We start from the raw sequence: 13,564 nt of genomic DNA on the forward strand, positions 1-13,564 counted from the left end.
TGTTTCTGTTTTAACTGTATGATCATAACGCATCTGTATGGGCTTATAGTTACGACACCCACTTCAATTCAGCTAAGTAAAATAAATCAATGTCATTTACTTCAAAATGCTTGGATTCTTGAATACATTTTTCATCATAAATATACAAAAAAATTAAAAGCCTACAAATTAAAAATGAAAGATATTTGAACTCTCATGAAGGAATTAATAGAGATGCATTGTTTTGTTTTACCTTTGGATTCAAAATATATTCAACATATGATTTCTGTGGTGTTTTGCTCATTGATCAACCAATTTACATCAAAATGCTGATACAGAGATAACTCTAAGATGACTGACTGATTTTCAATCTTGTCACAGCTGGATCAGCTGGTAATTGACTCCGCAATGGAGAAGAGAGAAATGGAGCATAAGCATGCCACGATACAGCAGCGGGTAATAATGCACACAAATATACACACAGAAACATGGCATAGCTGTAGCAATGACACTTACTGTAAATTCTATTGCATGTAGTATGGTCAATTAATGCACAGCTAACTAAAGAAAGCATCTAAATGTCTAATGGCAGAATTAGGCTTTGAAATTGGCGGATCCTTTAAATAAACGTTAGTATTTTTACAGTGGAGTCAGTGAGGATTATTCATGCTTTAAGGGGACTTCTTAAGACTAACTCTTAATTGCTTAATATAGCACAGCAAAGTTTGAAAGCAATGCTAGGTTAAATAAAAAAATTAAAATAAAAAACGGACTTTCTCAACTTTTTTTTAAAGGCAAGCTACTTTAAAAAAAAAAATTATTATTGTTCTTGCAGGAGTAGAAAAGGTCTTTTTCCACAGTGTTCTAGTTTTTATCTTTTAAATGTTAAGCAGACAGGAAGTGGATATATTTTTGACAAACTGAAAATAGTGCTTGCTGAAGTTGATTAAGAAGATTCTCAAGTGGACAGAGTGTTTAAAGTTATCTTAGAAATGCACAGACGCTTTCAAAGCTATTGATATTGATATTCATTGATTTTCAGAACGCAATTTGCCAAGTAAAAAAATATTTCCAAGAGTTTTAACTTAGAAGTGAATGTACAAAGAGGAATCAATAATCAAAATGTGAAATCTTGATATGAAATAAAAATCTTCTCCAAGTATCGGTAATGAAATGTTAGAATGAACATATTTAACATGCCCTGGCAGCAAAACATATCAGTCAAATATCAGTAAAGTGTTCTACCTTGTGTTTAAAACCAGTGTTGTTGCATGTAGTTGTGTGCCAATATGACATCTAAAATGATTTCTAATCCTATTTTATATTTGGTTTTCTCCCCTCTGCAACTCAACCTCTGCTATGACTGACTTTATCCTGATTTAGACACTGCTGCAGGTGAGTTTTTTCCCATAAACCCCACAAATGAGGCTTGAAAATCATCTTCCAATGACTTAATTCCATGTCTCGATAGAGTCAGTGAATATTTCACCTGTGCTCTGAAACTGTCAGTGGACTTTGATGGGGGGAAAGTGTAGTTTGGAGTATAACTATAACCCAAATATTGTGTTGTGTAACCGATGATATAGTTACAGTTGAGTAAGACTGATTGATTTGTCCTACAAACGTATTTGACTTATGTAACCGCTGATGGCTGTCCCATTATCTTCCAATTTTCCAGAGCACAGAAATTATTCAGTAGATGTTTCTCTGTGGATTTATTTGTTGTGGTTGATGGAAAGAACAGCTCTTGATTGTCTCTTTGTGAACTGTTTAAAAGCTGCTTTCTGGGATTATTTTGGGTGTGATGAATCTCCTGTGATCATTTCAAGAAACCCTCTCACTCCATCATTGCAGTTACCAACACGCTGTGGTGACATTATTGGGCTGACTGCATCAAGAAAGATTATTGCACTGAATATTCTGCCTCAGAAACTCTTTAAGAAAAAACGTACCCATTATTTCATAATATTGTGTTTTAAAACCACAGACACGTTCTGTATCTTTTTAATCATCTAGCTCATATACTCTTTGTCTTTCACAAACTCTCTAGTGGTTATTTTAAGAAAGCACTTGATTTAAATCTGTATGAAGTGTCTCGCTTAAAACTCTCTCTGAACATCAGTTAGAGCCATTAACAACCCACAGGAACCACAAAAAGGAGTGTACTTAGCAGAATCGTGGGGAACTAGATTTTAAAACATCCATTAGCCTATCCTAGCATTTTAACTATATGAGACTTGTGTTTTCCAGATGTCGCATTAGATTTACATTTATTCATTTAGCAGGCATAAAACGCATTACTTGTGCACCTGCAGTGAGGCATATCTTTTTCTATCATAATTAACAATTTATTAAATGTGTTAAATAATATCAATAATAATAATAATAATATCAGTCTGTGAAAAGAATATTTTCATGTCAGTCACAGCTTGTGTTGCAGTAAATATGTTTAAAATGCCAGTGTTCACATCAGGAAAACCAGCTGTTGTAACATACAACTTGTAGAGAAGAATGGAAATGCATTCTAGAAGATTCCTGCCTTTTTAGTGTTTCCTGTAAAGACGTATTTAAACGTTTCTGCATATATTTAGATTAGTTAGATTGTGGTTATGTAACTACAAAAAGTAGACGGAGTGGCTTTTTTGTGGTATCTCAGAAGTGAACATGATGTTCTTGAAGATGACTGTTTTCAGTGATGCATGTTGTTAAACGGGTGTGTTCTTTGCATTCTTATGCTTTTGTGGTACTTTATACAAATAATACGGCCTAAATTTGAGGTTTCATATTTTCTCCCTTGTTTTTCTCCCAGTGGAATACTTGAACATTTGAAAGAGTTTGTAGTTTCAAACAGATGATGGCTTTTATTAGCTCAAGCGTCATCGCTTGTTCCTAAAATAGCGACTGTAGTCTCCTGCAGTCGTGCAATGTTTTGTGAGATGCCGTACAGAAGGTTCGCCATACACAGCTGACTGGTATTTACATTTTATGATTTTTCATATATATGTATTTTATATTTGGTCAAATATTTGTCCTTTTAGACATTTAAATAGTTATTGTTAAAACTTTAAATGACATGACACTGAAAAGCATTTTGACTTTTGAGGTTATGTCAAGCTTAGTTTTATGGCTATACTGACGCTCTCCTTTCTCATTTGTCAGCGGTAGGATTGATAATGGATTGAACTTCAGTTTACTCTGCCAAAAATAGTCAGGACTGAGGGCACACAGCCAAATGGACACTGCAGAAAGAAGCAGAAAAAGCATGAAGGAAAGAAAAAAAGAAAAAGAAAGAAAGACAGAAGGAAGAGGAAGGGAGAAAGAAAGGAAGGAAGGAAGGAAGGGAACTTAAAGGAAGGAAACCAATAAGATGAATAAAAGAAAGAGAAAGAAAGAAAGAAAGAAAGAAAGAAAGAAAGAAAGAAAGAAAGAAAGAAAGCAGAAGGAAAAAGAAAAAAGGATGGTTGATGGAAAGAGAGCAGAAAGAAGGAAGTGTCATGACCCTTCTCTGTCTGTTTTTCTGTCTTTGTCAGTTTTTCTTCTGTGTGAGTTTGTTTTATGAAAGAGCACATAGCTTAGGCTAATGTTTTCATATGCCACGTGCTGTCCCAACTCCGCCTCCTCATTCCCTCTGGCCTCACCCCTAGTTTGGTCCTCGTTATGTGGATTTACTGCACCTGTCCCTCATGTATGTTCCTCTATTCATTGTGACCTCTTTCCTCTCCTGTTTGTCGAATCATTTTGTGAGTTTGGTTAGTATTCTTGCCTGTCCTAGTTCCAGTCCGGTTCCTGTTTCCAGTCGGTTCTAGTTATTTGTTTATATTCTGTTTTGTTTCATTTTGTTTTTCTCTCCCTTGCGAGAGTTTTGTGTTCCCTGTTTGTTTCAGTTGTTAAATAAAAGTATTTTATTTTACTCATTCAAGCACTTGGGTCCTCCTTAATGCTTATGTTTCCTGAAAGAACAAGTCGACCATTAATGGACCCAGAAGGAATTCTTTTTTTTTTTTCCTGATTCTCTGGTTCTCCAAAAAGCTGCCAAGACTGGAAAGCTCTTTGGTCTCCGTCAGGGGAACCAGCCGGTGTGGGAGTATTCGCTGGAGTTTCTATCGTTGGCATCAGGTTTGTGCTTCCACCAGGAATGCTACATTGATCTCTTTGTGGCAGGCCTGATTAAGCCCATCAAGTCGGGTATTCCTGTTTGGTGTGAAGAGGGGAGTCTTACCGAGACCATAAAATTAGCTTTAAAGTGGGATCATTTTATCTCAGCCTTTGGCTTGGAAGGCTCTCTCTCTCTTCATCCCAGCCCGAGGGCAGCGATACCCCCTCACCTATGGTGGGTGCTGCAGCTCCTCTTCCTTGCACTCGTAGGAGGAGGAAGCGATGGAGCTCCACACCTGAGTTGAGGCTGAGTCCTGCCACGAGTCGCTGCCAGCACTCACAGCCACGGAGGCCGTTCCCCTGTCACTGTCATCGCTCCTGGCCAGGGAGGCCGTTCCCAAGTCGCTGCCAGTGCTCCCGGCCAGGGAGGTCGTTTCCCAATCGCTGCTAGTGCTCCCGGCCATGCAATTCAATCACCAGTCGCTGCCAGCATTCCCTTGGCCATGGAGGCCGTTCCCTTGCCACTGTCAGTGTTCTCAGCAAAGGAGGCTGTTTCCCAGTCGCTGCCAGTTCTTCTAACCACACGGTTGCCACAAAGCCTGTCCAGTTTCCTGAGGCCGTTGACAAGCCTGAACTGTTCCCTGTGCCTGTCATCGATCCTGTCCTGTTCCTTGTGGCCATCGCCGAGCCTGTCCTGTTCCTTGTGGCCATCGACGAGCCTGTCCTGTTCCTTGTGGCCATCGACGAGCCTGTCCTGTTCCTTTTGGCCATCGACGAGCCTGTCCTGTTCCTTGTGGCCATCGACAAGCCTGTCCTGTTCCTTTTGGCCATCGACGAGCCTGTCCTGTTCCTTGTGGCCATCGATGAACCTATCCAGTTCCCTGTGGTCATCGAGTCTGTCCAGCTCCCTGAGGCTGTCGACGAGCTTATCCAGTTCCCTGTAGTCATTAAGTCTGTGCAGTTCCCCGAGGCCATTGACGAGCCTGTCCTGTTCCCTGTGGCTGTCAACAAGCCTGTCCAGTTCCCTGAGACCATCAACGAGCCTATCCTATTCCCTGTGGCCATCAACAAGTCCGTACAGTTCCCTAAGGCTGTCAATGACCCTGTCCAGTTCCCTGAGGCTGTCAACGAGATTGTCCAGTGCCCCATGGCTGTTGATAAGTCTGTCCAGTTCCCTGAGGCTTTTGACAAGCCTCTCCAGTGCCCTGTGGCTGTCGACAAGTCTGTCCAGTCCCCTGTAACCATCAATGGACCTGTCTAGCCCCAGGTGACCTTCAACGATCCTGTTCAGTCCCCTGTGACCATCAACTATCCTGTCCAGTCTATAGTGGCATCAACCAACCTGTTGCTCAGTCCAGTGGCCAGTAGTCATCAAATACTAGCTACCTTTCTGTTGCTCAACCCAGTATCAGCACCTGTCAGACACCAGCCACCAGTCTGTTGCTCAGCACAGTAGCCAGCACCTGTCAGACACCAGCCACCAGTCTGTTGCTCAGCCCAGTAACCATCCCTGTCTCCAGTGACTACCGACCGTTCTCCTCAGCCTTTTGAGGTTCCTGCCCAGTCTGACCAGCCCTTTGCGGTCATCACTCGACCTGACCTAGTCCTGTCCCCAGCGGTCATCAATCTGTATGATCCAGTCCTATCTGTAACAACTACTGACTAGTCTGTCCAGTCCTCTGTAGCCGCTACTGACCTCACCAGCTGTTCAGTGGCTCAGACTTCGCCTTGGTCTCTGGATTCCTCTCCAGCTCCGCCCTGGCCTCCTGGTCCAGCTAGGCCTCCGGACCCTTCTGCAGCTCCATTATGGCCTTCCAGTCCACCTACAGACTGGCTCAGACCATCCCCTTGGTCTCCACCACCCTATCTCCAATGACTACCAACCGTTCTGCTCAGCCTTGTGAGGTCCCTGCCCAGTCTGACCAGCCCTTTGCGGTCATCACTCGACCTGACCTAGTCCTGTCCCCAGCGGTCGTCAATCTGTCTGACCCAGTCCTATCTGTAACAACTACTGACTAGTCCGTCCAATCCTCTGTAGCCACTACTGACCTCACCAGCTGCTCAGTGGCTCGGACTTTGCCTTGGTCTCCGGATTCCTCTCCAGCTCCGCCCTGGCCTCCTGGGCCAGCTAGGCCTCTGGACCCTTCTGCAGCTCCACCATGGCCTTTCAGTCCACCAACAGATTGGCTTAGACCATCCCCTTGGTCTCCCCAACCCTCACTTTCTGGTCTGTCATCTGTCCCTAGGACTGGCCCATTCCTTTTCCCTGGTCTACCTCACACACCCCCTCCTCGATCTGCTTTCTGACCTCCTGATCCTCTGTCCACTCCCTGGGCCAATCCATTAGTCCTGTAGGGTGTGGAAGCCAAGAGGCATCCATTGAGGGGGTACTGCCATGATCCTTCTCTGTCTGTCTCTCTGTCTTTGTTACTTTTTCATCTGTGTGAGTTTGTTTTATGTATGAGCACGTGGCTTAGGCTAATGTTTTTGTTTGCCATGTGCTGTCCCAACTCTGCGCCTCATTTCCTCTAGCCTCGCCCCATGTTTAGTCCACGTTATGCTGATTGTCTGCACCTGTCCCTCATGTATGTTCCTCTATTTACTGTGCCCTCTTTCCTCTTGTGTTTGTCAATTTGTTTTGTTTGTATTGTTGTCTGTCCTAGTTCCAGTCCTGTTCCTGTTTTCGGTCGGTCTTAGTTGTTTGTTTATATTCTGGTTTATGTTTCATTTTGTTTTTCTCTCACTTGTGAGAGTTTTGTGTTCCCTGTTTGTTTCAGTTGTTAAATAGATTTATTTTACTCATTCCTGCGCTTGGGTCCTCCTTACTGCTTATATTTCCTGGAAGGAAGGAAGGAAGGAAGGAAAGAAAGTAAAAAGAAGAAAGGAAACTAAATGGTAGGAAGGAAGGAAGGAAAGTAAAAAGAAGATAGGAAACTAAATGGTAGGAAGGAAGGAAGGAAGGAAGGTGAAGGAAAATATATAACAATTTATGAAAACTTTGACTTTATAAGGCATTTGAAAATGTTATACTGTGCTTAAACAATCACTAGTTCATGTACATACAGATATGACTATATATGAAAATATAAAAGCCTAATGACATTTCTAACAATTTTATTTATAATGTAATAATGTTTGTTCATGTTATTAATAAAAGTTACTATATAATGTTATTACCAAAAGCATGATTTGTTGGTGGCTGTGCTGTAATTTCTGCGGTTTATTGGGTGAAAGATCGCAACTGGGCTCTGGGACGACAGCTGTATGTTAATGAGCTTAAGCTGTGTAGAGGTACACAGGCAATGGGCAGGTGGGAACGCACATGAGTGAGCTGGTTATATGCGAATGAAGCTCTACCATTGACTATGAGAGTCACCAGGCTGCATGACTCACACACAGAGCATTGACTGCACAGTTGATTGTGCTTTGCATTCGTTTAGTTAAGCTGAGCCATTTGGATCTAATGATTTTAAAATACGTAAAACATTTAAGGATGAAGATATTCAGCAGGCTGGACTTCACTTTGGTGAGTTGGTGAATAAATGTTGTTGGTTATTCTTTATTAAACCTCTATGAAATTGTATAGCCTAATAAACACCGATGATGGAATTTGGTGGTAAAATAATAAAAAATAGATTCCATTTCTTTTATGGCTAAATATATGCATCTTTTCTCAATTTGTTGTCATTAATGTTATTTTCCTATTGATTATAAATGAATGCAAATATTATGGAATGTATTTGCTTTACCTTATAGTTATGCAGTTATGTATCACTAAAATGTATATACTGTAGTTAGTCCAATAGACTGCTCACAATGTCCTTTTATATTTAAATATAATACAATATAATTTGTATTTGTAATGTCCATATACTGAAATGTATGGGAGCCAAACTGCAGTGTATTCATGTGTAATTAAGTGTGTGGGAATATGGCAAAGAAGGAGAGGGGAGAGAAGGAAGGGTTTTTCTGTACTATTCAGAACTTGAGTTGAGGCATTATTCTTTGGCTGTAATGACTAAGGAGACAATTGAATAGATCTGAATATTTAAACAGTCACCTTGCTGTGATCTGGCTGAAAAAAAATCTGTAAGAATGCATAGAAAAGTAATAGCATATCTCTTCTTAACAATCTGCATGATTTGAAGTATAATTTATGCCTGTACCACAAACTGTGCAATGAGTTACAATCTGAAGTTGTAGACCTTTTTCAAATGAATGTATATTTAGTTTATACGTGACTTAACATTGGCATTTAATATTATCTACTGATTTCATCACAAATAATTTCAGGTATGCTCTGTTCTTATATGCTTATATTGATCAACAGTGTCTCATGCACAGCCGTTAATCAGAAAATGATCTTAGGCAATTCTGTTTAAAATGCAAGAACACAACACACCACTTCTTTTCAAAGAGCTCTTTCACCAAGAGTTGCATTCTCTGATCAGATCTGTTTCTAAAATATGTTGAAGGGAGTTTATCTTAACGTCTTAAGGGGAATCACTTGAAGAGAAGTCAGAACAATAGATGTTTGACAACATGGACAGATATGAAGCTAGCTACTAATATGATTTTCAAGGATATTTGTTGGGGTTGTGAAATGATCTAGTTGTTAAGACAATTGCCCACTCTATCTCTACTCACACACTAATCATTTTAGTGTCAGAATCCTCTACAAGGGCTTGGTGTCACGGTTTATGTGGGAAAAAGGGCAGGACAGAAAAATGCAGATAATGGGGTTTATTAAATACAACAAAAAGAAACAGAACAAAGCAAACAGAAATCCAAACATGAGAACAAGACCGACAGGAACCAACAGGTATGTTAACAAGACGAACTGGCACAGGACAGGAGGAACTAAAATAGGGAGAAAAATCAAATAGGTTAACAGGAGACAGGTGGGGCAAATTACTAATAATAGGCAAACAAGGAGGTTGGGTGTGACGCGAGACTGAGAGACATGTGGCAATACAGAAACAAAACAAGGCCATGTGCTCTCCTGGCGGCCGACAGTGGGAACACCCACCGCCTCCTGCTGGTCTGCAGCAGGAACGCACGCCGCCTCCTGAAGGTCGGCAATGGGCTCAAAAACAAACAGTCCAGCTGAGCCCTTCCTCTTTCTCCTCCATTTAGGATTCATCGGAGGTCTTGCACATGTATCACTTGAGGGAGAAATTATGGTGTTGTTGATCTCAAGGGGGTTGTCCATAGTTGATCTTTGGGATAATCCATAGAACTCGATGGGACAGGTAGCTCACAAACCTCTTGAACGACAACGTCGCCAGACTTCCCATCTCCCAAGCGTCCAGGGGACTCTCACGGCAGACGCTAAAAAGTCCTTGAGAGTGGCATCATTGTAATCTAGGAGGAATTCTCTGGTGAATTCTATCACAACACTCTCTCCCTGATGGAAAGTACAGAGCCTTTTGTGACAGGCTAGATGGTCCCCAATCGCCCCCCCTGGGTTTAGAAGTTGGGGAAAAGAGGCTTCCCATTTCTGCTGAGTCCTTTCTGGACAGTTCGTAATGTCACAAAGTAATAAGGGCAGGACTCAAAAATCGTCCATCATGAATTTATTTGTAATGCTAACTTATAAACCTTTAAATACAGACTTGTCATGAGCTCAGAGATTCTGTTGAAGTTATCAGTCCACATTATTTCAACTTTATTTTAACCTTATTTCTTCCTGAAACATACATATAACATAGACAATGGCATATTGTAACATACAGCAGACGATCCTGATTCAGTCGAGCCCAAACACAACATAATATGATAAGTAGATCTTGAAATATTCCTCGAAGAGTATATGTACATGGAAATACGATGCACAGTGTGTGTGTGTGTGTGTGTGTGTGTGTGTGTGTGTGTGTGTGTGTGTGTGTGTGTGTGTGTGCGCGCGCATATGTCTGAGGACTTTCTGTGTGTGCAAACCCACATCCACATATGCTCATCTAAAGGATTGGATTGCTTCTGAACACATATTTCTGTATTTTGTAGTCTAATCCTTACATTTCCAATGGGTCGGTCACATTAGACCGGGAACAACAGGTGTAACAAAGTGAAATAATACAAATACAATTTTATGAAAATTATCTTAAAAAACAATTGTGTGTTCTGATACCCTGTGTGAACAAAGTTCATAGAATTTTATTCCAACTGGAAGAAATAAACCAGTTTTTATAAAGAAAATTAAAGATTGTCGGTCACTTTTGACCGGAACACTATATAAGAACACAATATAATATATAACAATATATATATTAAAATATAGTAAAACACAATATTTTATATTTACAATATAAAAAAAATCTATATTCTCTGAGCTACCCAGGCCCCAAGTACATTTGTCTTTATTGTGTGATTTCTAAATACTTCAAATCAAAGATTGTTATGTTGTGATTTCTTTAGAGCTGATTGGTTTGGTTTATGGCTTAGAACTTTTTTTTATGAAGGATTTTATGAAATCCATATATATATATATAAAATGTATAGGCGGCTGAATGTTGTCTTTAAAATCAGTTTTGCAGATTCTAAATTTTACATTTGCCTACACACAGTACATCAATACAGTCTTTTTGTCTCACTTGAGTTTATAATGGTATACCATTAACCACATGTGATGGATAAAGTGTTAGTTTGGTTGTCCGTGTGGCTGACACCATACCATTCCTCCACTCAAAGATAATCAATATGAATGACCTAAATGAAGGAGTTAGCTGCCATAAGGTCCTCCCATGAGGGAGCTGAGTCACATTGCTCGATAGGTAAATGCTCTAAACTCATAGTCAAGAGAGAACTCATGCATTAAGTGTGCTTCTGACACAGGAAGAGGGCCATTATTGTGAGTGGTAAGTGTGAGAATGTTAAACACATCGGTGGTAACTGGTTGGACATGCTCTTATGCAATACACTGCGTCATCTGCAAAATAGTCTGGTGGGATCTCTAAAAGCATTGGATGAGTCATTCTGTGTGTGCGTGTGTGTGCGTGTGTGTGTGTGTGTGTGTGTGTGTGTGTGGTGTGTGTGGAACAGATGCATAAATTCTCTTTCTCGATGCATCTGTTCCACTTACACCATTCTGTTTAAACTAAAAGTTGATTTTTGGTGACTTTTTTGATCTGTGGAACACAAAAGGAAATGTTAGGCAGAATGTTAGCATCATTCGTTGCATCTTTTATATATACAATGAAAGTGAATGGTGACTGAGATTAAACATTCTGCCTAACATCTAATTTTGTTTCATGAAAGTTTGCTTTGAAATAACATGATGGTGAATAAATGACAGAATTTCAGTGTTTATGTGATCTATACCTTTAAAATTTGCAGTATCACAGAGTGTAGAATGTTTTGTATTGTCATTTAACTAATTTAATATATTAACAAGGCCTTCATTTGTCCAAATTTGTTGTTCAACTGTTATCGTTTTCTTTTTGTTGTAAAGCCTTTATTGTTCTGTTTTGTCATTCAGGACTTTGTGTATGATGACCCAAAGTTGGAGTTCAATGTCGATGCACCCAACGGATTGGTGATGGAGGGTTATCTGTTCAAAAGGGCCAGCAATGCCTTCAAAACATGGAACAGGTAGGCAGAAATGGGTACCTGGATGTCAACAGGCATTAAATATGCTTTAGATAGAATGAGTGTATTCAGTATTAGCATGCTGTTCCTGTGCTGGCCTTTAACCGTTGTGTCTTTCTCAGGCGGTGGTTTTCCATCCAAAACAGCCAGTTGGTTTATCAGAAGAAATTGAAGGTAAATTTAGATTAGCATTCAGTAATGTGCCACCAAGCTCACAGGGGTTTAGGCAATTTACGTTGGAAACATTAAAAACATATTGATCACTCATACTGTATATGCAAATTAATGGGATAAATCAGTGTTCCACATTGCCGCTGTAGAAAATGATGTCCCGCCTTTCAGTTGTAAGAGCCAATTACCTTTTTGATAGAGACATCGCTTGTCCGTTTATTCGATAATGTGCATGTGCATTAGCTAGACTAGCATGATCAAAATATATATATATATATATATATATATATATATATATATATATATATATATATATATATTAGGTGTGTTTTCAGCTAAAGAAGCTACATTTATGATACCATTGTTCCTGATTTATTTATAATACAGTATGTTATTGAAACATAATCTTGGCAAACTGAATTGGAGATTTAGATCTTTCCCCGTTGAATTAAATAGATGCTGTGCTTGTAAGACTGAAAATAGCAGCATGTGAGTGTTGCCAAATAAACTGACTAGCCTTAAAATGGACTTTGATTCTAGTTTAGCTGAGCAGCATTTCTTAAAAAGCGATCTTTTACGAGATAAACACAATCAGTAACAAATCAATACAAGCATACAACGGTGGCTCCTCTTCACTTGTCTCCAAAACTTCCATCTGTTTAGGTTGAAGTTTAGTAATTACTGTGACTACAGCACCTTGGAACGCATTTTCACTATATATTCTGTAAAGTGAAATGGGTTTACTTATAGCAGTTGTCAGTAAAGTCTCAGTATTACTGATGTGTTTTTTGGTCTGTTGATTCTTTCACAGGATTCCCTCACAGTAGTAGTGGAGGACTTGAGACTGTGTTCTGTTAAACCTTGTGAGGACATCGAGAGGAGGTTCTGTTTTGAAGTGTTGTCCCCCACCAAGTGAGTCTATAACATTTCCTGTCACCTAAAGTCCATTAAAGGTAGTCTTATACTGTTATTGTCCTTTAAAAGGCTTTTCATCATGTCTGTGTCTATGTGTTGTAGGAGCTGTATGCTACAGGCAGAGTCAGAGAAACTTCGGCAGGCCTGGATTCAGGCAGTCCAAGCAAGCATCGCGTCAGCCTACAGAGAGAGTCCAGACAATTATTATATTGAGGTTTCTACACTCTCTACATGCTAAATAAACATAAACATGAAGAGTGAGCAATAGTTTGGGCATCACGAGGACTTGGAGTGCATTGGGAATTGGGCATTCCAAATTGGGTGAATCAGAAAAAAAAGAATGTGAAATTTCAGAATTATAGTAGAGAGAATTTATTTCAGCTTTTATTTCTTTCATCACATTCCGGGTCAGGGGTTTACATACACTTTGTTAGTATTTGATAGCATTACCTTTAAATTGTTTATCTTGGGACAAACATTTTGGGTTGCCTTCCACAAGCTTCTCACAATAATTTGCTGGAATTTTAGTCCATTCCTCCAGACAGAACTTGTGTAACTGAGTCAGGTTTGTAGGCCTCCTTGCTCGCATATGTGTTTTCAGTTCTGCCCACAAATCTTTTATCGGATTGAGGTCAGGTTTTGTGATGGCCACTCCAATACCTTGACTTTGACATCTTTAAGCCATTCTGCCACAACTTTAGATATATGCTTGGGGTCATTGTACATTTGGAAGACCCATTTGCAACCAAGCTTTAACTTCCTGGCTGATGTCTTGAGATGTTGCTTCAATATATCCACATACATTTCCTTCCTCTTCATT

At 39.9% G+C, this 13,564-nt stretch overlaps 1 protein-coding gene across 2 annotated transcripts in view; it reads left to right on the forward strand.

Moving 5' to 3' along the window:
- Positions 1 to 13,564, forward strand: part of LOC127618824 (arf-GAP with coiled-coil, ANK repeat and PH domain-containing protein 3-like) — a 90,408-nt gene that overhangs the window by 58,422 nt on the left and 18,422 nt on the right. For both annotated transcript variants that reach the window (XM_052091461.1, XM_052091462.1), the window contains exons 9-14: positions 361 to 435; positions 1,363 to 1,374; positions 11,549 to 11,661; positions 11,781 to 11,832; positions 12,641 to 12,741; positions 12,847 to 12,958. In XM_052091461.1, the coding sequence (XP_051947421.1) occupies positions 361 to 435; positions 1,363 to 1,374; positions 11,549 to 11,661; positions 11,781 to 11,832; positions 12,641 to 12,741; positions 12,847 to 12,958 (465 nt within the window). The remainder of the gene's footprint in view (positions 1 to 360; positions 436 to 1,362; positions 1,375 to 11,548; positions 11,662 to 11,780; positions 11,833 to 12,640; positions 12,742 to 12,846; positions 12,959 to 13,564) is intronic.

Source organism: Xyrauchen texanus, chromosome 25 (genome assembly GCF_025860055.1).
Source record: "Xyrauchen texanus isolate HMW12.3.18 chromosome 25, RBS_HiC_50CHRs, whole genome shotgun sequence".
NCBI classification, from domain to species: domain Eukaryota; kingdom Metazoa; phylum Chordata; class Actinopteri; order Cypriniformes; family Catostomidae; genus Xyrauchen; species Xyrauchen texanus.